The sequence below is a fragment of the Schistocerca nitens genome, chromosome 10 (assembly GCF_023898315.1).
Source record: "Schistocerca nitens isolate TAMUIC-IGC-003100 chromosome 10, iqSchNite1.1, whole genome shotgun sequence".
Lineage (NCBI taxonomy): Eukaryota > Metazoa > Arthropoda > Insecta > Orthoptera > Acrididae > Schistocerca > Schistocerca nitens.
In genome coordinates, this window is record NC_064623.1 from 142,121,507 (window position 1) to 142,147,765 (window position 26,259).

Consider the following 26,259-nt stretch of genomic DNA (forward strand, 5'->3'; position numbering starts at 1 on the left):
TGTATTTTATTACTGTTATTATTAGAACTGTACACACCTGTGGCATGTTAAACTGATGGTGACATCAAGTTATATTGTCGAGACGAGGGGGATGTAACAACTCTCCATCCCCAAATGAAAACTGAACCGTGTATCAGCACCTGGAGGACGTTCATGCAACTTCTACTCTCTACAGCCTTTTGACAGTCAACAGGTTGTGTATATGCAGAGAGTGGCCTGCAAACAAAGAGTCTTGAGAAGCTGCTGTGAATTGTGTGCAGACAGCAGCAGAACCGGACCAGCTGCAGTCTGCCTGGAGGGTGTAGTGACAGTGCAACCTGGTGGCAGACTGGGGAACCTCGTGCTAGAGTACGCTTCTGCAGCTGCCGTGGCGCGGCACCACCATCTGCAACTAGCTGTCCCATCCAACATTTCCACATTGCTGGCTGCAGTCTTTGACAACCTCACTGCAGACCCTTTGTCCGTGCTTCTGCAGCAGCCTCCGTGCCGGGGACAGAATCTTACTGAGAACAAAGTGCTGAACGACGAACAGAGACAGCCTCCACATCCACTCACTGTAGAGGAAATGGTGAGATGGGCACAGAGTAGGCACATGCCTGTCATTCTCAGGTACGTAAAGAAATGTAACATACTGAACATAAATAGTCAATAAGGTCCATTTGAACTATGTAAGTGCCAAAAAAATCACTGTGAACAGTAAAAATCATGAAATTATTGTGAATAACTGCCCATGACGACCCTTAGTGGAATGGCCATATACACTGTTGGCCATTAAAACAGCAGCTCCAAAAAAGTGGTTCATAACAAATAAATAATTGGCTTGGATATGCAGGTGATTTAGTATTTCAGTGCATCAGCACAAAGTTTACAGGAGTAACACCACCATCTACAATACAGTCAGGGCGTTCGGAATTCCCATAACAAACTTCTAGAACTTGTATAGGAGAGTGAGTACATAGTACCGGGTGATCAAAAAGTCAGTATAAATTTGAAAACTTAATAAACCACGGAATAATGTAGATAGAGAGATAAAAATTGACACACATGCTTGGAATGACATTAGAACAACAAAAAAAAAAAAACAAATATCACAAAATGTCCGACAGATGGCGCTGGACAGCAAAACGTCAGTGTATAAAAGGAGCTGTAATGAGAGAGAGAATCAGATGCACCAGCAGTCGCAGCATGTTGACTTTACCTGAAAAGGCACTTTTAGTGGAGCTGTATTATCAGGTATTATCAGAATGGGGAATGTGCTAGTTCAGCGTTATGATCCTATCGCCATAGGAAGGGGATTCGAATGGCTAAAGGTCCGTTGACAAATGCAGCTGTGGCGAGAATGATTTCGAAGTTCGAAGCCACAGGTTGTTTAGACGATAGACACCGTAGTGGCCAACTGAGCACAAGGCGTAATGCTGCTGAGACAGTTCAGGAAGAAATGGAGACTGTAGCGGGTTCGTCTATGCACGGGGAAGTCAGCGCTTGTGCAGTCGTACATTGCACCGGCATTCCATACACTACTGTTTGGTTGGCACTCAAGCGTACCCTCCGATGCTATCCGTACAAAATCCATTGGGATCATGAACTGTTAACTGGCGATTTAGTGAAGCAGAGGGCATTTGCGGTGTGGGCGTTTCAAAAGATGGCGGGGGATGACGATTGGTGGGTCTGTCAACACCCACAACTGCAGAATTTGAGCTACCGAAAATCCTAGAATTGTCGTGGAAACTCCATTGCACCACGCGAAAGTCACGGTATGGGTTGGATTTACCACATCTACCGTTATCGGGCCTTTTTTCTTCGAGGAAATGCGTGATTCTGGTTTTGTAACTACTGCCGTGACGAGTGAGAGGTACGCCGATATGTTACAGAATCGCATTAGCCTGGCTGATAAACACCTGCTGGAACGCACGATGTTTATGCAGGTTGGCGCTCCACCCCATATTGCTAGATGCGTGAAAGATCTCTTGCGCGCGTCGTTTGGTGATGATCGTGTGCCCAGCTGCCACTTTCGTTATGCGTGGCTTCCCAGGTCCCCAGACCTCAGTCCATGCGATTATTGGCTTTGGGGTTAACTGAAGTCGCAAGTGTATCATGATCGACCGACATCTCAAGGGATGCTGAAAGACAACATCCGACACCAATGCCTCACCATAACTCCGGACATGCTTTACAGTGCGGTTCACAACATTATTACTCGACTACAGCTATTGTTGAGGAATGATGGTGGACATATTGAGCATTTCCTGTAAAGAACATCATCTTTGCTTTGTCTTACTTTGTTATGCTAATTATTGCTATTCTGATCAGATGAAGCGCCATCTGTCGGACATTTTTTGAACTTTTGTATTTTTTTGGTTCTAATAAAACCCCATGTCATTCCAAGCATGTGTGTCAATTTGTACCTCTCTATCTACATTATTCCGTGATTTATTCAGTTTTCAAATTTATACTGACTTTTTGATCACCCAGTATTTTGAGCAGGAACTCTTTTTCAGAAAACTTACAATTTCCGTTCTACGACGGTTTCTATTCAGGTGTGCAATGCGTCCACATCTGTTGAAAGAAAGAGAAACGCCAGAGAACTGCTTGTCCTGGTATGCAATAGAGCGGACACTATGATGTGTACTATGTCAGACAGCCACCTGATGTTACTAGATGTCTATCTTTGTACGAGACCTGTTCAATACCTGACCACCTCCAATACAGTAAACACAGTTCGGTACATGTTTTCGGAGCACGCAGACATGATCCTTGAATATGGTGATGCTCGAGATAACAGAAGAGGTGCTAGTTGGCTGTATCAAGAACGTTTTCCACAACGTAGCACGCCATCACAAAAACATTTAACCAAGATACACAGCAGCTCTGAGAAAGAGCTACCTTCACCGTGAGGAGGCAGGAACCTGGTGCTCCATGGCAACGCGGCACGCCCGAATTTGAAGATGACGTACTGCATGGCATTGAAGAGAACCCGTGAACGAGTCCTTGAACAACAGTGTGTGCAATGAGTGTTAGTCACAGTACCGTCTGGGACATCTGTGTGAGCAACAGTTACTTCCATACCACGTAGTAAGGGTACACATTATCGGTCCTGGCTGCCACAGTTCCGGCACTGCTGCATACTGTGTCTCCACAACAAGTTCTGTTCACAGATGAATATACACTCCTGGAAATGGAAAAAAGAACACATTGACACCGGTGTGTCAGACCCACCATACTTGCTCCGGACACTGCGAGAGGGCTGTACAAGCAATGATCACACGCACGGCACAGCGGACACACGAGGAACCGCGGTGTTGGCCGCCGAATGGCGCTAGCTGCGCAGCATTTGTGCACCGCCGCCGTCAGTGTCAGCCTGTTTGCCGTGGCATACGGAGCTCCATCGCAGTCTTTAACACTGGTAGCATGCCGCGACAGCGTGGACGTGAACCGTATGTGCAGTTGACGGACTTTGAGCGAGGGCGTATAGTGGGCATGCGGGAGGCCGGGTGGACGTACCGCCGAATTGCTCAACACGTGGGGCGTGAGGTCTCCACAGTACATCGATGTTGTCGCCAGTGGTCGGCGGAAGGTGCACGTGCCCGTCGACCTGGGACCGGACCGCAGCGACGCACGGATGCACGCCAAGACCGTAGGATCCTATGCAGTGCCGTAGGGGACCGCACCGCCACTTCCCAGAAAATTAGGGACACTGTTGCTCCTGGGGTATCGGCGAGGACCATTCGCAACCGTCTCCATGAAGCTGGGCTACGGTCCCGCACACCGTTAGGCCGTCTTCCGCTCACGCCCCAACATCGTGCAGCCCGCCTCCAGTGGTGTCGCGACAGGCGTGAATGGAGGGACGAATGGAGACGTGTCGTCTACAGCGATGAGAGTCGCTTCTGCCTTGGTGCCAATGATGGTCGTATGCGTGTTTGGCGCCGTGCAGGTGAGCGCCACAATCAGGACTGCATACGACCGAGGCACACAGGGCCAACACCCGGCATCATGGTGTGGGGAGCGATCTCCTACACTGGCCGTACACCACTGGTGATCGTCGAGGGGACACTGAATAGTGCACGGTACATCCAAATCGTCATCGAACCCATCGTTCTACCATTCCTAGACCGGCAAGGGAACTTGCTGTTCCAACAGGAGCCGGCCGAAGTGGCCGTGCGGTTAAAGGCGCTGCAGTCTGGAACCGCAAGACCGCTACGGTCGCAGGTTCGAATCCTGCCTCGGGCATGGATGTTTGTGATGTCCTTAGGTTAGTTAGGTTTAACTAGTTCTAAGTTCTAGGGGACTAATGACCTCAGCAGTTGAGTCCCATAGTGCTCAGAGCCATTTGAACCATTTTTTTGTTCCAACAGGACAATGCACGTCCGCATGTATCCCGTGCCACCCAACGTGCTCTAGAAGGTGTAAGTCAACTACCCTGGCCAGCAAGATCTCCGGATCTGTCCCCCATTGAGCATGTTTGGGACTGGATGAAGCGTCGTCTCACGCGGTCTGCACGTCCAGCACGAACGCTGGTCCAACTGAGGCGCCAGGTGGAAATGGCATGGCAAGCCGTTCCACAGGACTACATCCAGCATCTCTACGATCGTCTCCATGGGAGAATAGCAGCCTGCATTGCTGCGAAAGGTGGATATACACTGTACTAGTGCCGACATTGTGCATGCTCTGTTGCCTGTGTCTATGTGCCTGTGGTTCTGTCAGTGTGATCATGTGATGTATCTGACCCCAGGAATGTGTCAATAAAGTTTCCACTTCCTGGGACAATGAATTCACGGTGTTCTTATTTCAGTTTCCAGGAGTGTATGTTCTCTAGGAACTGTGTTCAGAATTCGCTAAACAGGTACTTCTGGACAGGTGGAAACCTTTGTGCCATGCATGCTCAGGGATATTAGCACTGATTTGGTAATTAAAGTGTATGGAGGTATATTCTGGACTGTCATGTGATTGGGCCATACCTCTTTCCAGTCAAGCTAACTGATCCTGCTAACTTGATCTTCCTGCAAAACGCATTGGACCTGTTCTTGAAAGCTGTGGCACTGAATGTTCGTCAGGAAATGTGGTTTCAGCATGATGGTGCACGACCTTACTTCACATGCGGTTCAGAGGCATCTCGACAGACGATATGGTGAAAGATAGAGAGGCTGAGGTGGTTCAACCACGTGGCCGCCACGACCGCCAGACTAAACCCCTGTGCGCTACTTCTTGTGTGGACATATGAAAAGTTTAATTTGTGAGACTCCTGTACAGTCCGAGGAAGGTCTGCTGGCACGAGCTCTGCTCTAGAAACTGGAGAGGCATCATGTGGGATGAAGAGGAAGTCTGTGTGTGTGTGTGTGTGTGTGTGTGTGTGTGTGTGTGTGTGTGTGCAGGGTTTGGCGACAATGAACAAGGCCAGATCTCAGTCATCGTTGTGACACAGTGCAGCACTTATCAGCTCTTTTGAGTAGTGTGATGTTGTAGGGTGCCACCATAAACACAGCACTATAATGCACTACTTTCATGTGGGTAGACTTGACAGGAAGGACTGGGCCTTAAGGGATTGAACATCATTCGTAATCCAGAATGAGATTTTCACTCTGCAGCGGAGTGTGCGCTGATATGAAACTTCCTGGCAGATTAAAACTGTGTGCCCGACCGAGACTCGAACTCGGGACCTTTGCCTTTCTCGGTCGGGCACACAGTTTTAATCTGCCAGGAAGTTTCATATCAGCGCACACTCCGCTGCAGAGTGAAAATCTCATTCTGGAAACATCCCCCAGGCTGTGGCTAAGCCATGTCTCCGCAATATCCTTTCTTTCAGGAGTGCTAGTTCTGCAAGGTTCGCAGGAGAGCTTCTGTAAAGTTTAGAAGGTAGGAGACGAGATACTGGCAGAAGTAAAGCTGTGAGACCGGGCGTGAGTCGTGCTTCGATAGCTCAGTTGGTAGAGCACTTGCCCGCGAAAGGCAAAGGTCCCGAGTTCGAGTCTCGGTTGGGCACACAGTTTTAATCTGCGAGGAAGTATCATTCGTAATGATTATCATATACACATTTATTAATACCATCACAATTTTCTTATTACTTTACAGCTGACTGAATTAAGAATATTCATAAGTAAAATCTGAATTTTAATTTTAAGCAATTAAGGAAGCAATTTTTCAAACCTAAGCAAATGCCCAGCTTCCTTCTTGCCCCTTATTTCCATCTGCATATAATTAAAAAAATATGCTAGTATAAAGTGAAGTTAAACAGAAATTTTGCAACCTTTCGAAGTATCAGTTGATGCAATGAAATTAATTCATCACAAAAGTTACAGCAAACATGATAGTTTGAATCAGATCACCAATATGAAAGGTAAATGCTAGAAATAAGTAAATTCTCGGGAGTGGAGGTACCAGTCCGACGTCACTGGAAAATTTTCGGATTCCTTACGACATGGGCAACCTCGAAGTACCTGAGCTCCCACTTGTACAACACACAATAAAACATTCTTTAAGATACATAGCTCTTAATGTAAAAGGGCAATGGAAATGCAGAATATATAACGCATACATTGATTACAAGGCTAAAGGAGTTCTTTAGCTCCCATTTAAGTTGAAGTGACACAACTGCCACTTAAGATAAACGACACAAAGCAACAGCCCCTTTACAATTTGCTTAGCAGTGTACTGAAAGAACGAAACTATTAGCCTCAAAATGGCAACAGCCTTTTAATCCACAACACACGAAATACATAAAAAAAACGTTACTGAAAATAACCTATTAGTACAAAACGTCAGTTGGGCTCCGCAAGAGAAAACAATTCAGCAGTTACCAGATCCGGCTTTATCAGCGATGACAACTCATAAACATTAGGACCCTTTACTATTTAAAAGCCAAGTTATGCTGGCTTATAAAGCGAGAGGCTGAGCAGAGCACCAGGGCTCGACAGTCAGTTTCAACAAAATACAAGATAACACTGTGTGAAAGTACACAGGATAACTCGTTACAAACGGTAACGAATTGACAGACAGGCTAACATCACATGTTCTCCAAAATGTTGCAAATAGCGAAGTAGTACATAAAGATGCGCTCACCCAATGATCATAAGCTGTAGCGACGCTCAGTCATGCTAATCAGGGGAGAACCGCGCAGCGGCCGTAACGAACACAGGCGCCAAGGAGGCACAGCTGAAAACAAGAAGCCAGGGCGGAAAACGGCCGGAAAGTATGCTGGGTAGGTGCGAGCAGTCCAGGCACCGACGAGGTAGCCTTCCTCGTGTAACCGAGGCAGAGGCGGGTCGGCTCGCCTCGACGCAGTAACGTCCTCCGGCGCCGCTTAGCCAAGGCAGCGAACAGGCCTGTCTGTGTCCTTCAAGCGACAGAGGGCCCACGGGTACCAGACTGCACGGTAGGGATCAAGAGGTGTGTCTGTGGACTAGCACGCCGCGCTGCTGACGTCAGCGTGAACCCAACCAGTACTCAGAAGCCTGCAACTACCGTAACGTGCTGTATTGTAATTGCGTTGCCGGCCGCTGTGGCCGTGCTGTTCTCGGCGCTTCAGTCCGGAACAGCGCTGCTGCTACGGTCGCAGGTTCGAATCCTGCCTTCGGCATGGATGTGTGTGATGTCAGTTTAGTTAGATTTAAGTAGTTCTAAGTCTGAGGGACTGATGACCTTAGGTGTTAATATTTTGTAATTGCGTTCAGGAGCAAAAACAAGGCTGTTTACTACTGCGCAAACTTTTATTAGCGGTCGGTGATTGAGTATGCAGTTACACCAAGATCATTGTCAGTGTACTGAGGAATTGTTACAGCAAGTTTCGGAATGAAAAATAATGGTTTGCTGCACGATCACCAGTTGTACTAACCACAGCAGAAAAGTACGTCATATCTTCAAGATGCAATCAAGATGTTCTTGAGAGCCACTTTTCCAAAAGCGAAGATGCTGGGGTGATTCCCTGACTACCGTCTCCCAAGGAATTAATTCTTTGATTCTGAGCAGTAACGCAAGCGAAATCTTGTCACGTGGTATGTGCAAGAAGAGGAAGAATTTTATACTTTGCGTGCTAATATCCTTCCAAAAACTCGAGATACAACTGTGGAATTGTCATCTTCTGAGGAACAGGACACTTATAGTCTGCAGGAAAGTGAGTGCAACAACAAGGGAGTTGTAGAAATTGTTTCAGAGATGGAAGAAATTTTTGAGAATTGCAGCGAATGCGAAGGGAACAATTTTCTACATTTTAAGACCAATGTTGAGTTGTTAGAGACCATGTTACTTACAGACTTAAACGCAAACACCCCAAATTAGTATTTTTCTATGGTAAACTAAATGATCACGTAAATGTTTCAGGAAAGAATTGGCTTCAAACAGTTTAGACAGGAACTTTAATGAAGCCAACAGAAAGTTGTATGGAATTCTGTTTGAAAATGGAAAGAGAATTTCAACAATTCGACGTCAGCTTCATCCAATTGTAACCCACAAGTTTTTGTAAGGTTAAAGTATCCAGTGGCTCAAAATGGCTCTGAGCACTATGCGACTTAACGTCTGAGGTCATCAGTCGCCTAGAACTTAGAACTAATTAAACCTAACTAACCTAAGGACATCACACACATCCATGCCCGAGGCAGGATTCGAACCTGCGACCGTAGCGGTCGCTCGGTTCCAGACTGTAGCGCCCAGAACCGCACGGCCACTCCGGCCGGCTAAAGTATCCAGTAATCGTGGACTTTCATGTAATGTGTTTTGTAAGGACACGCACTTTCATCAGAATGAAAGTTATTAACGAGAAAAACTAAATGAAAAGTTGGTAAGCGAACTGTGAATGAACAAAGACAAAAACTGAGAAAATAAGAAAAACTTGTAAATTAACCTTTCAGAATAGAAAATGAGAACTGTTAAAATACAGTTAAAGAGTTTAAAACGACATTGTAGGCAGTTTCTTCGGCTACAGCTCTATGTAATCTAATTCAGTGTGAGCCTCTTCCCCCAGAAAAAAAATGCAGTGCCCTCCAAGATGGTGAAAGAGGTTGACATCCTTCAGATGCCTCACACTTGCATTTCACCTACATAGAAAAAATAATCTAGTACAGAAGTTAATAATAATAGTAATAATACACTAAAACATTCACACGTGCATATGAGTTACGCATGATGCGCCGTGTGCCTGTAAGCTCCAATGCACTGCGGCGTGGCGAGACGGTTCACTGTCACGTCACAGCTCACAGCCCTCCTGCGCGTGACCCATACTATCCGTGAGGGACACCGTCTCTGCTCGCTGCCTCAGACCACTTCGGGCTCACTAAAGCAGAGATATCATTTAAGGTATGACACGACTCTCAATGTTAGTGTCATTGCTCAAACAAGATTGCCACTGGTTCGCACAGCTCATAATTTGGTCAGCAACCATTACATCTCTGATGAGCTAATGTCGCTGGCTGTGCACTATCTTCAAGGTATTTGTGAAGTTAGCTGTCAATAATATAATGCAAGACTGCATGTTCCCTATGCCTGTGCTGTCCTGACCTGCCTCAGTATAGAGAGTGTTAGATTCTTGTTGCTCTGTCCAGCGAGAATTCGCGGAAAACACCAGTTCTTTGGTTGTGGAGTTTCTATAGTTGAAGAAATCTGGCATGGAGTTGAAGGAGCATGGAATTACGTGCCCACAACTGTCATCCAAGGTCAGTTCAACTCCATGCCCCACCGACTCAATCGTACTGTTGTTGGCAGAAGTGGCGACTCTGTACACCCGCAAATATCCAACAAATTTAATTACGCATCCTTCCTACTAATTCTATATGACTAATCTCCAAATCACACTTAAGTTTCTGGCAGAGGGTTTATCGACGCACCTTCATAATAACTCTCTGTTAGTCCACTCTCTAACAGCACGCGGAAAAAATGAACATCTTTCCGTGCGAGGTCTGAGTTCCCTTATTTTATTACGATGGTCATTTCTTCTTATGTAGGATGACATCAACAAAATATCTTCGCATATGGAGGTCAAACTTGGTGACTGAAATTTCGTGAGAAGATCCTACCCCAAATCCTGAGTCCGCAGCTGGTGGTCGTGCGGTAGCGTTCTTGCTTCCCACGCCCGGGTTCCCGGGTTCGATTCCCGGCGGGGTCAGGGATTTTCTCTGCCTCGTGATGACTGGGTGTTGTGTGATGTCCTTAGGTTAGTTAGGTTTAAGTAGTTCTAGGGGACTGATGACCATGGATGTTAAGTCCCATAGTGCTCAGAGCCATTTGAACCATTTTTGAACCAAATCGTGTATCATGCCGTGACACTCTGTCCCCTATTTCTCGATAGAAGAATACGTGCTACCGTTCTCTGAACGTTCTCGATGTACTCTGTTAATCCTATGTGGTAACGATCCCACACCGCACAGCGGTACCCAGGCAGACTCTTTAGTATAACTGTTGAATCTTCTACGTGCACTGCCAATAAAATGCAGCCCTTGGTTCGACTTCTCCACAACATCTTCTGTGTGTTCTTTTCAATTTAAGTTTTTCGTAATTTAATTCCTAGGTATTTACTTGAATTTTCGGCCTTTAGATTTGACTGATTTATCATGTAACCGAAGTTTAACGGATCCCTTTTGGCATTCATGTGGACGACCTCACACTTTTCATTATTTAGGGTCAATTGTCAATTTTCGTACCATACAGATATCGTAAATAAATCGTTTTGCAATTGCTTTTGATCTTCTGATGACTTTACTAGACGACAAACGACAGCTTCATCTGCAAACAACCTAAGACGGCTGCTCAGATTGTCTCCTAAATCGTTTATGCAGATAAGGAACAACGGAGGGCCTGTAACTGTACCTTGGGGAACGCCAGAAATCAGTTCTGTTTTACTCGGCGTCTTTCCGTCAGTTACTGTAAGCTGTGACCCCCTTATAGGAAATTACGAATTCAGTCACATAGCTGAACGATATTGCATAAAGGCGCAATTTGGCTACAAGCCGCTTGTGAGGTACGGTGTCAAAAGCATTCCAGAAATCTAGAAATATGGAATGATTCTGAAATTCTTAGTCGATAGCACTCGATGCTTCGTGTGAGTAAAGAGATAATTGTGTTTCACAAGAATGGTGTCTTCTAAATCCGTATTGACTCTGTGTCAAAAGACTGTTCTCTAACCATATGGGCTTGTAATTTATTGTGACCTATGCAGCTTTCGAAACTTTGGGTACGGATCTTTCGTCGAGCCAGCCGTTATATATGATTGTTAAATATGGAGCTATGCCATCACCTTACTACTCCGAAGATATCTGCTTCAAAGTACTCGTGTATCGCATAAACACAGTAAGTAAAATTACATTATATGCTGTCCTTCGTACAGGCGGAGTTTTAATGCCCAGCAGTGTAAAACGTGTTGGAAGAAAACAGTAGATGCAAGGTTGCAAATTATTGAAAGATTCCTAAGGAAATGTGGTACACTCACAAAAGAATTTCTTAACAAAACACTTGTTCAACCTCTTCTTGAGTACTATCATCAGTCTTGGACGTGAATCAGGGAGATACATAAGATCCAAAAAAGAATGGCATGTTTCGTCATGGATTCGTTTAACAAGCATGGCATCATTGTGAATGTACTTATCTAACTACTGCAACCGACGGTACTGTAGAGGAATTGTGCATCACAGAGCGATGTGGTTAAATTCCTATAAGTTACACCATCATTTAAATTGTACTACTAACGTCTTTAGCAAACTATTTGGATGGTGAGACTGCATATTGGAAGAACATGTATTAGGTTGTATCTAGCCTATTATTCGTGACTAGTTCCATAGACCGTTGATAATTTTTGCGTGGTGTGGTTCAAGGAAATAAATATTTGTTTGTGAGAGTAAGCATCTGTACTGGTACTTATACAGGGTGAAGAAAAATTCGGGCACTCGGACTCGGCAGCGCGATTCCTCACATACTGGCAAAACAAAAATGTCTCTCGCAAAATTAGATCCTCTGCATATTACGGGCAGTAAATGGACGTTAAAGATTGGCAAAAGTCAATCAAGTGTCAGTAACTGCCTCTGTGAGAGGTGGGGCAGTGCTGTGCAGTTGGTACACTGGACAGCGTCTCGGCTTAGCCCTCAGCCAGCACGGTAGCTCAGCGTGTTAGGTCAGAGGGTTAGCAGCCCTCTGTAATAAAACAACTCAGTCAACCGATCAAAAACGAACTTAAACGGATGTCTTACGACGTCCGCCCCGAGCACATACAACGAACGAAAGCGAACAAAATGAGATTTTTTTTAAAAAAAAAAGCACTCAGGAGATAGATGGTTGAAGCTTATTTGTTTCTTTTCGCTAAAAGTAGTCTGCGTGGTACGGCATCTGGCGTCCTAATCGTCATACAGGTATGAAACATTTGCAGTTACATACCACAGAAATGAAAGTACGATCGTTTTCATTGGTCAGCATTTTTGTACGTCGTGGACGCGAATTATTTCGCGTCACTGCATCTATCAGATTCCAAACCTGTTTTCTGTGTACCGTCCCCGAATGGTCCCATCGAAATTATTTTTCAAAGGACGTTGCTCAAGGAAGATGAAGTAAGGGCCTAACTAAATATAGTCGGCCTGAACCTAGCAAGTATAATAGTTGGTATTAATCGATGGGACCACTGGCGGAGTGTGTACACAGAAAAAGTTTTAAATGTAGCACATGCAGTGGTGCGAAATAATTCGAATCCACGAAGTGCAAAAGATTTCTTTAAAAGGTGACAAATGAAAACGATTGTACTTCCATTTCCGTGTTGTAGTACGTAACTGCAAAGGTTTTGTAGAAGACCCACAACGATTAAGATACCATACCACGCAGACTGCTTTTAGCAAATAAAAATAAATAAGCCTAGACCCAGAATCGAACCCTCGATATCCTACACGCTAACCCAAAACACAATCCACTGCACCAACTGAACAGCACTGCTGTATGTGCTGTCGGAGGTAGTTATCGTGCATGTGATTAGTGTTGCCACACTGCGGTCCTTAACGTCCATTCACTGCCCGAAATATGCACAGGACGAAATTTTCTTAGTGACATTTTTGTATCGCCAGTATGTGAGGAATCGCGCTGCTAAGTCCGAGTACAGGAAACTTTCGTCACCCTGTATGTAATGTCTATTTATGGTTTACATAACATGTAACTATACTTACAAAAACGTATAAAAAGTATGGCGTCGTCTTATAAACTGTACCACCGCTTTTCTTGTACAGCAGTGTTCGAGAGACTTTTTAGCTCAAGTGCCAGTACTGACACCGTAGGGGTACACATCGGGGCGCATAGGAACGGGCAAAAAGAGTGGGGGTTAAAGTGACCACAAGAAAAGAAGTTAAATTTTCACCAAATCATGGTTATTGATAGAGGCAATCCACTTACATATTATGAATCCGCATATTACAAGATATCATACCAAATATTTTTAAGTGAAAAAGAAGGTATATTGGAACGGCATTTTTCTGAAGACCTACACTGTGACTAACTTTGCGTACTAGGGCGCTAGGGCGGATACCGTGACCAGTGCGGTCGCGACGGCATTCCACGTTTGTTTTCTGATTTCTGGCCACGTTTTCCAGGCATCTTCAGGCCCTAGTATCTGAAAGAATGACATGCGGCTGCTGCAGACCGTTTTCAATGGGAATTCAATTAGGCCGAATATAGCGGAACAGAGATGGTTTCTAAACAACATGACTTCATTCACAATTATGTCACAGGGACAGAACGGTGGATGACAGTTTTGTATATACTGGGTGTTACAAAAAGGTACGGCCAAACTTTCAGGAAACATTCCTCACACAAATAAAGAAAAGATGTTTGTGGACATGTGTCCGGAAACGCTTAATTTCCATGTTGGAGCTTATTTTAGTTTCGTCGGTATGTACTGTACTTCCTCGATTCACCGCCAGTTGCCCAATTGAAGGAAGGTAATGGTGACTTCGGTGCTTGTGTTGACACGCGACTCATTGCTGTACAGTACTAGCATCAAGCACATCAGTACGTAGCATCAACAGGTTAGCGTTCATCACGAATGTGGTTTTGCAGTCAGTGCAATGTTTAAAAATGCGGAGTTGGCAGACGCCCATTTGATGTATGGATTAGCACGGGGCAATAGCCGTGGCGCGGTACGTTTGTATCGAGACAGATTTCCAGAGCGAAGGTGTCCCGACAGGAAGACGTTCGAAGCAATTGATCGGCGTCTTAGGGAGCACGGAACATTTCAGCCTATGACTCGCGACTGGGGAAGACCTAGAACGACGAGGACACCTGAAATGGACGAGGCAATTCTTCGTGCAGTTGACGATAACCCTAATGTCAGCGTCAGAGAAGTTGCTGCTGTACAAGGTAACGTTGACCACGTCACTGTATGGAGAGTGCTACGCGAGAACCAGTTGTTTCCGTACCATGTACAGCGTGTGCAGGCACTATCAGCAGCTGATTGGCCTCCACGGGTACACTTCTCCGAATGGTTCATCCAACAATGTGTCAATCCTCATTTCAGTGCAAATGTTCTCTTTACGGATGAGGCTTCATTCCAACGTGATCAAATTGTAAATTTTCACGATCAACATGTGTGGGCTGACGAGAATCCGCACGCAATTGTGCAATCACGTCATCAACACAGATTTTCTGTGAACGTTTGGGCAGGCATTTTTGGTGATGCCTTGATTGGGCCCCATGTTCTTCCACCTACGCTCAATGGAGCACGTTATCATGATTTCATACGGGATACTCTACCTGTGCTACTAGAACATGTGCCTTTACATGTACGCCCGCATCTCGTGGTCGTGCGCTAGCGTTCTCGCTTCCCACGCCCGGATTCCCGGGTTCGATTCCTGGCGGGGTCAGGGATTTTCTCTGCCTCGTGATGGCTGGGTGTTGTGTGATGTCCTTAGGTTAGTTAGGTTTAAGTAGTTCTAAGTTCTAGGGGACTGATGACCATAGCTGTTAAGTCCCATAGTGCTCAGAGCCATTTGAACCTTTACAAGTACGACACAACATGTGGTTCATGCTCGATGGAGCTCCTGCACATTTCAGTCGAAGTGTTCGTACGCTTCTCAACAACAGATTCGGTGACCGATGGATTGGTAGAGGCGGACCAATTCCGTGGCCTCCACGCTCTCCTGACTTCAACCCTCCTGACTTTCATTTATGGGGGCATTTGAAAGGTCTTGTCTACGCAACCCCGGTACCAAATGTCAAGACACTTCATGCTCGTATTATGGACGGCTGTGATACAATACGCCACTCTCCAGGGCTGCATCAGCGCATCAGGGATTCCATGCGACGGAGGGTGGATGCATGTATCCTCGCTAACAGAGGACATTTTGAACATGTCCTGTAACAAAGTGTTTGAAGTCACGCTGGTACGTTCTGTTGGTGTTTCCATTCCATGATTAATGTGATCTGAAGAGAAGTAATAAAATGAGCTCTAATATGGAAAGTAAGCGTTTCCGGACACATGTCCACATAACATATTTTCTTTCTTTGTGTGTTTCCTGAAAGTTTGGCAGTACCTTTTTGCAACACCCTGTATAAAAGCGTTCAGAAATCAGCTTGTTGTGCACATTTCTTGGCAGTAGCTAACTCTCACTAGGGCGAATACATTGGCCACTTTTTCCTGACGAGTAGTGTGGCCACTCTTTAGAATCGAACGCCACGTCGGCAGTAATGACCCACAGAAAACTCTATGAAACTGAAATAAATAGTAACGAACTATATTAGTAAACCAAAAGACGTTGTTTAAACACTTATATTGTAAAAAATCGTTAGTTTCCATACAAGTCAGATAACAACAATAATACTTGGGCTATTCGGAAAGTACGATCTGTCGCGAAATGGAAACTACAGGGAAAACAAAAAACGATTTACACCTTCCACCAATTTCTCTTCATAGTCGCCGCTCCGACATAGACGTCTGCCCCAGCGTTGTACCGCCTTTCCAGTATTCCCGTCATACACGGCAGCCGGCTGTCTTTCCGCCACTTCTCCACACTGGTTTGCAGTTCGTTGTCTGTGCCAAAATGTTGTCTTCATAGACGGCGGTTCATGTGAGCAGAGATGAACGTCACAGGGAGCCAAATCCGGGCTATATGATGGATGATCAAACACTTTCCTTTCCTGCATGGGTGTCCCCATTGCCACTGCACCGTGCGGCGGAGAATTGTCACGAAGACGGAAATGCGTGTCAGTTACGTTACGTGGGATTGCATGAAATCAGGCGAAACGCCTCAGCGGGCACCCATACTGTTGTCAGTTCTAGGCATCTTCACATCGTCACCGTGATGCTATTGACAGCATACTAGAGACACTACCCAACACATCCGTGCAATGTTTCATCGGGTTTTCACTGTCAACTCCATTTCCCAATCCATCGGTTGTTACTTCCCGAGTAGCCCTCGTATAAATCACTTACCTTTCATCACACGGCTCAAAATCAAAAGGACTTTGCCAAAATATAACGCAATAAGCTTCCTCTGCCATCTCATTGTCAACAATGGCAATGTATATCAGAACTAGAGTTACCACTTCTGGACAGGCAGCAGCGCTCTCCAGGGAGAAAAAATATACAATGGCCACTTTTCCTGTCCTGTCCACTTAACCACACCTTTCCGAACCGATCCGGCTATTAACTGATAACCTTCAAAAATTAGTACAGCATGTTAATTAATAAAAGTAATTGACATAAGAAACACGACCAGAAATGTTTTCTACATCTTTTGAATATCATTATTCTTTTGATTTCGTTATTACTTGCTACAAGCACGTATCACATTTGAAGATGACCATCTCTATAATGCGCATTCACAAATCCATGTTAGTTCTATTTGGGCAACGCTAGTTGTGCACTGTCGTCGGTTGGCAGCTTTGGAGGACAGAAAAAGATTCCTCCTGTGCTCCCGACGTAGTAGCAAACTTTACTTCGTCACGGCCGAACTCACCAACATCAATTAAAATGAAGCACATCTTAAAATATTACAGCATCTGCAAATATTTTTTTTTTGTCCTGAGAAAGAAAAATACACTGCTAAGAAACTGTTACCGTTAGTAGCCATTATTTAAGTCTGCTGTTAATTGCTAGAAGCATATTATTATGATTTTTTTTTTGGTCATCAGTCTACTAACTGGTTTGATGCGGCCCGCCACTAATTCCTTTCCTGTGCTAACCTCTTCATCTCAGAGTAGCACTTGCAACCGACGTCCTCAATTATTTGCTTGACGTATTCCAATCTCTGTCTTCCTCTACAGTTTTTTCCCTCTACAGCTCCCTCTAGTACAATGGAAGTCATTCCCTCATGTCTTAGCAGATGTCCTATCATCCTGTCCCTTCTCCTTATCAGTGTTTTCCACATATTCCTTTCCTCTCCGATTCTGCGTACAACGTCTTCATTCCTTACCTTATCAGTCCACCCATTTTTCAACATTCGTCTATAGCACCACATCTCAAATGCTTCGATTCTCATCTGTTCCAGTTTTCCCACAGTCCATGTTTCACTACCATACAATGCTGTACTCGAGACCTACATCCTCAGAAATTTCTTCCTCAAATTAAGGCCGGTATTTGATATTAGTAGACTTCTCTTGGCCAGAAATGCCTTTTTTGCCATAGCGAGTCTGCTTTTGATGTCCTCCTTGCTCCGTCCGTCATTGGTTATTTTACTGCCTAGGTAGCAGAATTCCTTAACTTCACTGACTTCGTGACCATCAATCCTGATGTTAAGTTTCTCGCTGTTCTCATTTCTACTACTTCTCATTATGTTCGTCTTTCTCCGATTTACTCTCAAACCTTAATGTTACTCATTAGACTGTTCATTCCGTTCAGCAGATCATTTAATTCTTCTTCACTTTCACTCAGGATAGGAATGTCATCAGCGAATCGTATCATTGATATCCTTTCACCTTGTATTTTAATTCCACTCCTGAACCTTTCTTTTATTTCCATCATTGCTTCCTCGATGTACAGATTGAAGAGTAGGGGCCCAAGGCTACAGCCTTGTCTTACACCCTTCTTAATACGAGCACTTCGTTCTTGATCGTCCACTCTTATTATTCCCTCTTGGTTGTTGTACATATTGTATATGACCCGTCTCTCCCTATAGCTTACCCCTACTTTTTTCAGAATCTCGAACGGCTTGCACCCTCTTATATTGTCGAACGCTTTTTCCAGCTCGACAAATCCTATGAAAGTGTCTTGATTTTTCTTTAGCCTTGCTTCCATTATTAGCCGTAACGTTAGAATTGCCTCTCTCGTCCCTTTACTTTTCCTAAAGCCAAACTGATCGTCATCTAGCGCATTCTCAATTTTCTTTTCCATTCTTCTGTATATTATTCTTGTAAGCAGCTTCGATTCATGAGCTGTTAAGCTGATTGTGCGATAATTCTCGCACTTGTCAGCTCTTGCCGTCTTCGGAATTGTGTGGATGACGCTTTTCCGAAAGTCAGATGGTATATCGCCAGACTCATATATTCTACACACCAACGTGAATAGTCGTTTTTTTGCCACTTCCCCCAATGATTTTAGAAATTCTGATTAAATGTTATCTATCCCTTCTGCCTTATTTGACCGTAAGTCCTCCAAAGCTCTTTTAAATTCCGATTCTAATACTGGATCCCCTATCTCTTCTAAATCGACTCCTGTTTCTTCTTCTATCACATCAGACAAATCTTCACTCTCATAGAGGCTTTCAATGTATTCTTTCCACCTATCTGCTCTCTCCTCTGCATTTAACAGTGCAATTCCTGTTGCACTCTTAATGTTACCACCGTTGCTTTTAATGTCACCAAAGGTTGTTTTGACTTTCCTGTATGCTGAGTCTGTCCTTCCGACAACCATATCTTTTTCGATGTCTTCACATTTTTCCTGCAGCCATTTCGTCTTAGCTTCCCTGCACTTCCTATTTATTTCATTCCTCAGCGACTTGTATTTCTGTATTCCTGATTTTCCCGTAACATGTTTGTAGTTCCTCCTTTCATCAATCAACTGAAGTATTTCTTCTGTTACCCATGGTTTCTTCGCAGCTACCTTCTTTGTACCTATGTTTTCCTTCCCAACTTCTGTGATTATTATGATATACAGCTGTTAACTGCAGGCCGATCAGATACTTGCTTCGGGCAGCCAGTGGACCGCGGGCAGCAGTTTGACGATCAGTGTTATACGGGATGATCCACCTGTTCCTAGCGCTGGGATTTTGCAGCCTGCAGCACCTTCAAACATCACACATAAGATTTTCATATTCTTTCACTCGCTACGCACAAACTACTACTACTACTCTTACATGAAAAATTGACAGGACTTTTTAGTAGGAATTTTAATACACCTAAATTTTGTAATAGGATACACTTTTGCTAGAGGCCACAGTTTTCGAGTAATTCAAGAAAAACGTGATTGATGGTCCGTTTTGTACGTTTTGCTGGAATAATTCAAAAACTGCAACCTTTAGCCGAAATCGCAGCCCAGTTCAAAATTTCACTAACGTATATATATATATATATATATATATATATATATATATATATATATATATATATACTATTAATGAATTGCTTATGCATCTTGGTGAAGGCGGATCGCTCTCAAATTGTACCGCCTCCATTTTTCCGTTTGTTTAACAGGGTGTACCAAAGCTCTCACGTCCGCACTGATTATATATATATAAATTCCCAACAATCAGTTGCAACAATTATGCATATAATAAGTTGTTGTAAGTCGTTTGTCGTGGAAAAACTGGCGAGTTCGAACATCATCATGTTTTCCGCAAACAAAGTTGTATTTCACAAATGTTTTTAATTGTCGTCGTAATGTTAACCACGTATAGTTAACGGAAGACGTAGAAACGATATTCCGAAACGAATACGTATAGCGTAAGTCAAACATTCGAATTAGAATAGACACCCCACGAACACAAATTTGCTGTGGCAGGTATGAAATATAAACTCCGCTACTCGCTCGTTACACTTGAAGGACAGTTGAATGGGCCGAAACGAGCCGCCGCATAACAGCGTAGTTGCCTGCTAACTTCGAAAGAAGGTAGATGCGGTCCCTAGCGCAACTTATAACATCGTCGAAAATCAGTGCGGACGGGAGAGCTCTGGTACACCCTGTTAAAAAAACGGAAAAATGGAGGCGGTACAATTGGAGAGCGATCCGCCTTCACCAACATGCATGAGCAATTCATTAATGTTTGAATTACAAAAAACTAATAATAATAAAAAAAATTGCATGGCGCGAGATTCGATCCGGGGACTTTCGGATTGCGAACCCGAGCGCTTACCGCTGCGCCACGACACTGTAGAAAAATCATTAATCGTAGAGAGTATTTCACCGCAACGGTTTCTTTTAACTGTCGATTTTCTCGACAACGGCTGAGAAGTGCATCTTGGTGCTTTGCCACATTACACCTCTGGCCATGAGCTTTTATTATGCGCAGTATGAATCGAATCTGAATTTCACAATTGGCGGCCTCCCCTTGTAAATCACATTTGCTGCGAATAGGTCACATTAATTTTTTCTGTAGAACTAATAGTCTGCATGTAGTGAGTGAGAGAATTTGAAATTCTGTGTATTTGATGGTGTTGCAGGTTGCATAACATCCATCAGTAGGGGCAGCTGAATCGCTCTGTACCAGTACAGTTTAAAATAATGTTCACTGCACTTGTGCCAACGGCCTTACCACAGTGGTAACACCAGTTCGTGTCAGATAACTGAAGTTAAGTGCTGTCGGGCTTGGCTAGCACTCAGTCGTCTGACTGTCAGTTGTAGGCACGTGAGCTGTGCTCAACCACTGTGAGGCCTATTGAGGAGCAACTTGATTGAGCTCTGGTCACGAGAACTGATAGTGACTGAGAGAGCAGTGCGCCCGTCATGTGCCCCTCTATATCCACATCCAGCAACACCTATTGGCTGAGAAAGATGCTGCGCTTGGTCAGTATCACTTGGCTTTCTGAGACCTGTTTGGACAGAGTAATAAAATAAAATACTTGTTGTAGTATTTAATTTTGTGTTCTAATTGATCTAACGATTGTACTGCTACGTGTGCTATGACTTTAGCTAGGGATAATGGACTATCGTGCTTCGCCTGCCTCCACAAACGTCTCATAGGCTACAGACAATAGATTTTTAAGACACTTACAGCTTATTACAACCGATTAGCGGAGATATGCCTTTGCACAAACGTGACAGCAATGTTAGTCACACTATGATTGTTCTGGTGTTAGGAGGGATATATGACAGGTCTGTGACCACAAAAAATGTTGTCAGTGGCTTCTCCAAAGTTTAATGTGGCCATTGGATCCATACATTTTTCGGGACTCCGACTTTGTGGAGACTAAATCCAATGAGAAAGAAAAAATGAGCGAGTACTCAAGAACTCCTAGCGAAATCGAGACAAACAAATGGAAATTATTCCCCTGAATGCTTCAGTTTACACTAAACAAACCTGTAGTAGGAGACTGTCAGTAGTCCCACCAGATATCTCCCTTATTCTGAGGTCACGAAGAGGAATAAGAAGCAGAGCATTATCATCTGCTGTTGAGATCACTGGTAGTCCTTACAAGAGGCTCTTCCTTGACTCTTGCCAAAGACTATGAGAAAGACAAAAGCAAGCTTAAAAGAACTGAAACTGGCAATCCCAAAAGTGACGATACATCTTCAGGCTGATTCTGCAACGTCTGCGAAGTTGATCACAACGAAGAAATGATAAATTCAAAGGTTTTCAATTACGTTAGCCGCATTTTGGCATCTAAGTGAATCAACACGTAATATTTTGTGTTGGACCAGGACTCGCGACCGGATCTCCCACATAATGCAAGCACTGACCATACCCGTCTCAGCTATCTGATCCAAATTCCCAACGAGACACACACTATTAACGAGCGTCACCTACCCATGAACCCCTCACTCGACATTTCGGACATGTCCGACAGAACAGATACCACATAATAGATGTTCGGAAATTCCCGTGACAAACTTCTAAGACTTACAGAGGGGAACCCATGTCCGCAACGTACTGTGTCCGTTGGACGACGGTTTCAATTCAGATGTGTAACGCGTCCACGTCTGCTTCCATTCACGAAAACTGGTAGTTATGCTGAAGGGGAGAGTACTCCACGTGTGGACGAACTCTTCGAGCTCAAAACTCGATTACGGCACACTGCTTCTCCTTCACTGACGTTTTCTAGGGGACTGATGACCATAGATGTTAAGTCCCATAGTGCTCAGAGCCATTTGAACCATTCACTGACGTCACTTTACACAACGTCGTGTTCCACACTACAGTACGGAGCACTCTAGCAGCAGAATGCTGCCAACATGTAGACATGAGGAATAAAGACGTAGAATGGCAATGACGTTTGTTTTATTTAAGAATATTTAAGAATTTTCATGTAACATTATGGAAGCCTTGTTTTCCAGCATCACCTCGTTATTAGAAAAACTGTAGCTAGGAATGTGGTATACAGGGTGTTACAAAAAGGTACGGCCAAACTTTCAGGAAACATTCCTCACACACAAAGAAAGAAAACATGTTATGTGGACATGTGTCCGGAAACGCTTACTTTCCATGTTAGAGTTCATTTCATTACTTCTCTTCAAATCACATTAATCATGGAATGGAAACACACAGCAACAGAACGTACCAGCGTGACTTCAAACACTTTGTTACAGGAAATGCTCAAAAGTCCTCCGTTAGCGAGGATACATGCATCCACCCTCCGTCGCATGGAATCCCTGATGCGCTGATGCAGCCCTGGAGAATGGCGTATTGTATCACAGCCGTCCACAACACGAGCACGAAGAGTCTCTACATTTTGTACCGGGGTTGCGTAGAGAAGAGCTTTCAAATGCCCCCATAAATGAAAGTCATGAGGGTTGAGGTCAGGAGAGCGTGGAGGCCATGGAATTGGTCCGCCTCTACCAATCCATCGGTCACCGAATCTGTTGTTGAGAAGTGTACAAACAGTTCGACTGAAATGTGCAGGAGCTCCATCGTGCATGAACCACATGTTGTGTCGTACTTGTAAAGGCACATGTTCTAGCAGCACAGGTAGAGTATCCCGTATGAAATCATGGCGGTGAATCGAGGAAGTACAGTACATACTGACGAAACTAAAATGAGCTCTAACGTGGAAATTAAGGGTTTCCGGACACATGTCCACGTAACATCTTTTCTTTATTTGTGTGTGAGGAATGTTTCCTGAAAGTTTGGCCGTACCTTTTTGTAACACCCTGTATATGAAACCTCCCCTCCAAATTAAAACTATGCGCCAAACCGGCTACCATAACTTTTACCTTGCCATTTACGAGCGTCCTATCGAGTTAACTATCACACTGAAATACCTCGTACTAACACTTGATCACAGACTAACATGGAAGCCTCTACTATCCATTCTACATAAAACCCACAATAAAATAGAATTACTGAAGCTACCATGAGGCCGAACGTGGAGATTGCTCCGTTCCACAATCTTCCACACCTATAAAGCCCTACTCCGACCCACTCTCTGCTATAACAATGCGGCGTTGACTTCCGCTCCTTCCTCCTCATATCACGCCCTACAAATCCTCGAACGCCATGCACTCCGCCTAGGCTTTCGGACATGCTTTTCAAATTCCCCAGCCCATTCTTCCATCCTGAACGCCTCTGAATATCCTACATTACCTGTAAACCTGACACTGCACACCCGCCAGTTCCCCAGTGCTCACCGCGCCTCTACCACCACATTACCCCAACACTGCACCTCCACAATCTCCACATCTTCTCCAAACATAACTTTAATCGCCTTCCGTTACCTGACCATGACATCCACCCTGATATATACCCGCCCTTCCCCTCCAATCCTCTACACTCACTTCCTGAGTGTCCGCCCCTGGTAGCTGAGTGGTCGGCGCGAAGGAATGTCATACCTAACGGCCTGGATTCGATTCCCGGATGGGTCGGCGGTTTCTCCGCTCAGGGACTCGGTGTTGTGCTATCCTTCATCATTTCATCCCCACCGACATGCAAGTCGCTGAAGTGGCATCAACTCGAAAGACTTGCACCAGACGAACGGTTTACCCGACGGCAGGCCCTAGCCACACGGCATTTAGTTTTACTTCCTAAGTCTTGGTCGGAAGCTACCCACTCGTCCCCCGTCCCTTCTCCAAACATTCACCTACAAACCCCCTCCTATGCACTGCCTTTAATTGCTCCGTTCCCCTGATATCCTTCTCCCTGGCAGGCTATTTCCAGTCGTCTCTTCACTCATCCATGTAGTACCTCTTTTAGTAAGTTACACCTCGGCCATTCCGTTTTACTTTATGCAACAATCTTCGTGTGTGACACTCATTTTCCATCCATCTGAGTCTATATTTTAATTCATCAAACTTTTATATATCAACTTACGCGACTGATGATGTCGTTGTACTGTCCAAATGTTTGTTTTTGTTCAAACGCGGTGACCAGTTTTTATACTATGTTCCTTAAAATTTTCCTCTCATGTGGCTAAAGAGGGAACTAAAGAGGGAAACATTGTATCCGTTGACAGCTCATCCCTGCCCACATGGCGCCGGGCGGGGGGGGGTTAACATTTTTTAAATGTTCGGATAATAAGTTGCAGTCTCTTTATCTAAGAATAGATGATGAATGCAGCTAGCCGCTATCTCTGTGTAATGTCTTGTCTGTATAGACGTGTATCTGTTGCCTTTAAGATACCTTCACCTTCACACATAAATCTATACAGTAAAGTAAGGCCTCTTGGCTGATCTGTGATAAGACAGGCGAAAAATTAGACTAATGGAGGAATATTAGTATTATCTCTATTTTCATTCGCTCCCTCTCTTTCTTTCCTTTATCTATGTACAGTTTTTAATATAATATTTCATTACGTGAAATCAGCCAAATAGGGTCTTTGGTGGAGTCCTTCGTCTTGGTAATCAGCGGCTGGCTTGCTGTAAGAGATCTTTAAATTTATTATTACTTTTAAACACTGCAGTCAGTCGGGAGAATCAATCGTTTGGACAATTTGTTCCTTTTACGAAAGATTGCGAATTCCAGATGCGTACGAAGCCTTTTTGGACGATTTAACACAGACTCAGTGATTGCAGGCTCTCTTCGACACAGCTGAAACTTCCCCACTAATTACAGGGCCAACGCGATCATCAAATGATTCAGAAAAAACTCAATCGTTCATTCACTCCAGAACAAAAAAGTCACAAACCTTATTTATGGAGGAAATTGTGCATTAAATCAATCTCCATTACATATCCAGATCTCCGGTGATTCCACGCCTTAATTATTTTCCTTTTACAGTTTCTTTCTCCTCAAACAAACCCCTAGCGGCACAAATGTTAATTGGCTCGCTTTAGCGAGAAGAAAAGCAGGATATGTATCTCTCAGAAACACGTCAATCCCTCAACAGATACTCCAGAAGCTGTCCTAGTTACCACTCCAACAACCATGGAGAATGCATATATGCATCTCTGTTATTTCGAAGAATAAACGCAGTAGAAAATACTTTGGCGTCGTCGAGCTGTCGCCGCATATATTACGAGAAAATCAGATCAGGTAACTTTTCCAAAGTGAATGAATGTGGATGGTTTGATTGAAAATGATTAATTGGTGCGTGGTAGAGGGTATTTTCTGTGGGGACATTACAGGGGGGGGGGGTGAAATAAATAATAATAATAAACGAAGAAAGAAGAGAAAGTCCGCTGTACATCCGTTGCAGGTAATGGAAGGGCGCCTGTACCATCGCACCTATCGTCGTGAGCTTAATGACGCGGGAATGAAGTTCCAGAGTGTGCACCATTTGAAATATGGCGCATTGACATTTTGACAGAATATATTCCTATGTACAGTCTCCTAGTTTGAGTTTACTGATTGATACGAGACACTTAGAGGCTTATTCCCATCCAAGCACAGTCCTGGAAATGATGAAACCAGATACCGTGCACACGCATTGTTTCATACATGACCCGCAGATTTGTGTCCATTCCACGCGTGAAAAGTGTCTTAGTTCACCCACACATCAAAGCAGAGCGCACAGCTTACTCAGTATTAATCACTGTATTTCTGCATTTCACCGATACGATGCACATATAAGTTCAAATAGATATATCCGTGTGCTCACACACGAAAGCCAACACAGCAGCCACGCTGTCAAATCAACAGTGTTCTCACTGCCACCACTCTTCAGTTCTGACAGTCGAGAACATTCTTTACCATATCAAGGACACATAGAGAATGGACAAAAACACAATACAGTACCACGCTTAATACGGGATTGGCAAACTGTTGGAATTCAAAACAGCTTCCAGTAGTCTAG

The 26,259-nt window shown here is 44.3% G+C and overlaps 1 protein-coding gene and 1 non-coding gene across 2 annotated transcripts in view; both read left to right on the plus strand.

Annotated features, from left to right (window-relative positions):
* Positions 1-26,259, plus strand: part of LOC126210256 (galactoside alpha-(1,2)-fucosyltransferase 1-like) — a 283,214-nt gene that overhangs the window by 204,891 nt on the left and 52,064 nt on the right. Inside the window, exon 3 of the mRNA XM_049939447.1 lies at positions 261-609. Within this exon, the coding sequence (XP_049795404.1) occupies positions 261-609 (349 nt within the window). The remainder of the gene's footprint in view (positions 1-260; positions 610-26,259) is intronic.
* Trnas-cga (transfer RNA serine (anticodon CGA)) lies at positions 5,903-5,977 on the plus strand. The gene has a single exon. It is a non-coding gene; the product is annotated as a tRNA-Ser (tRNA).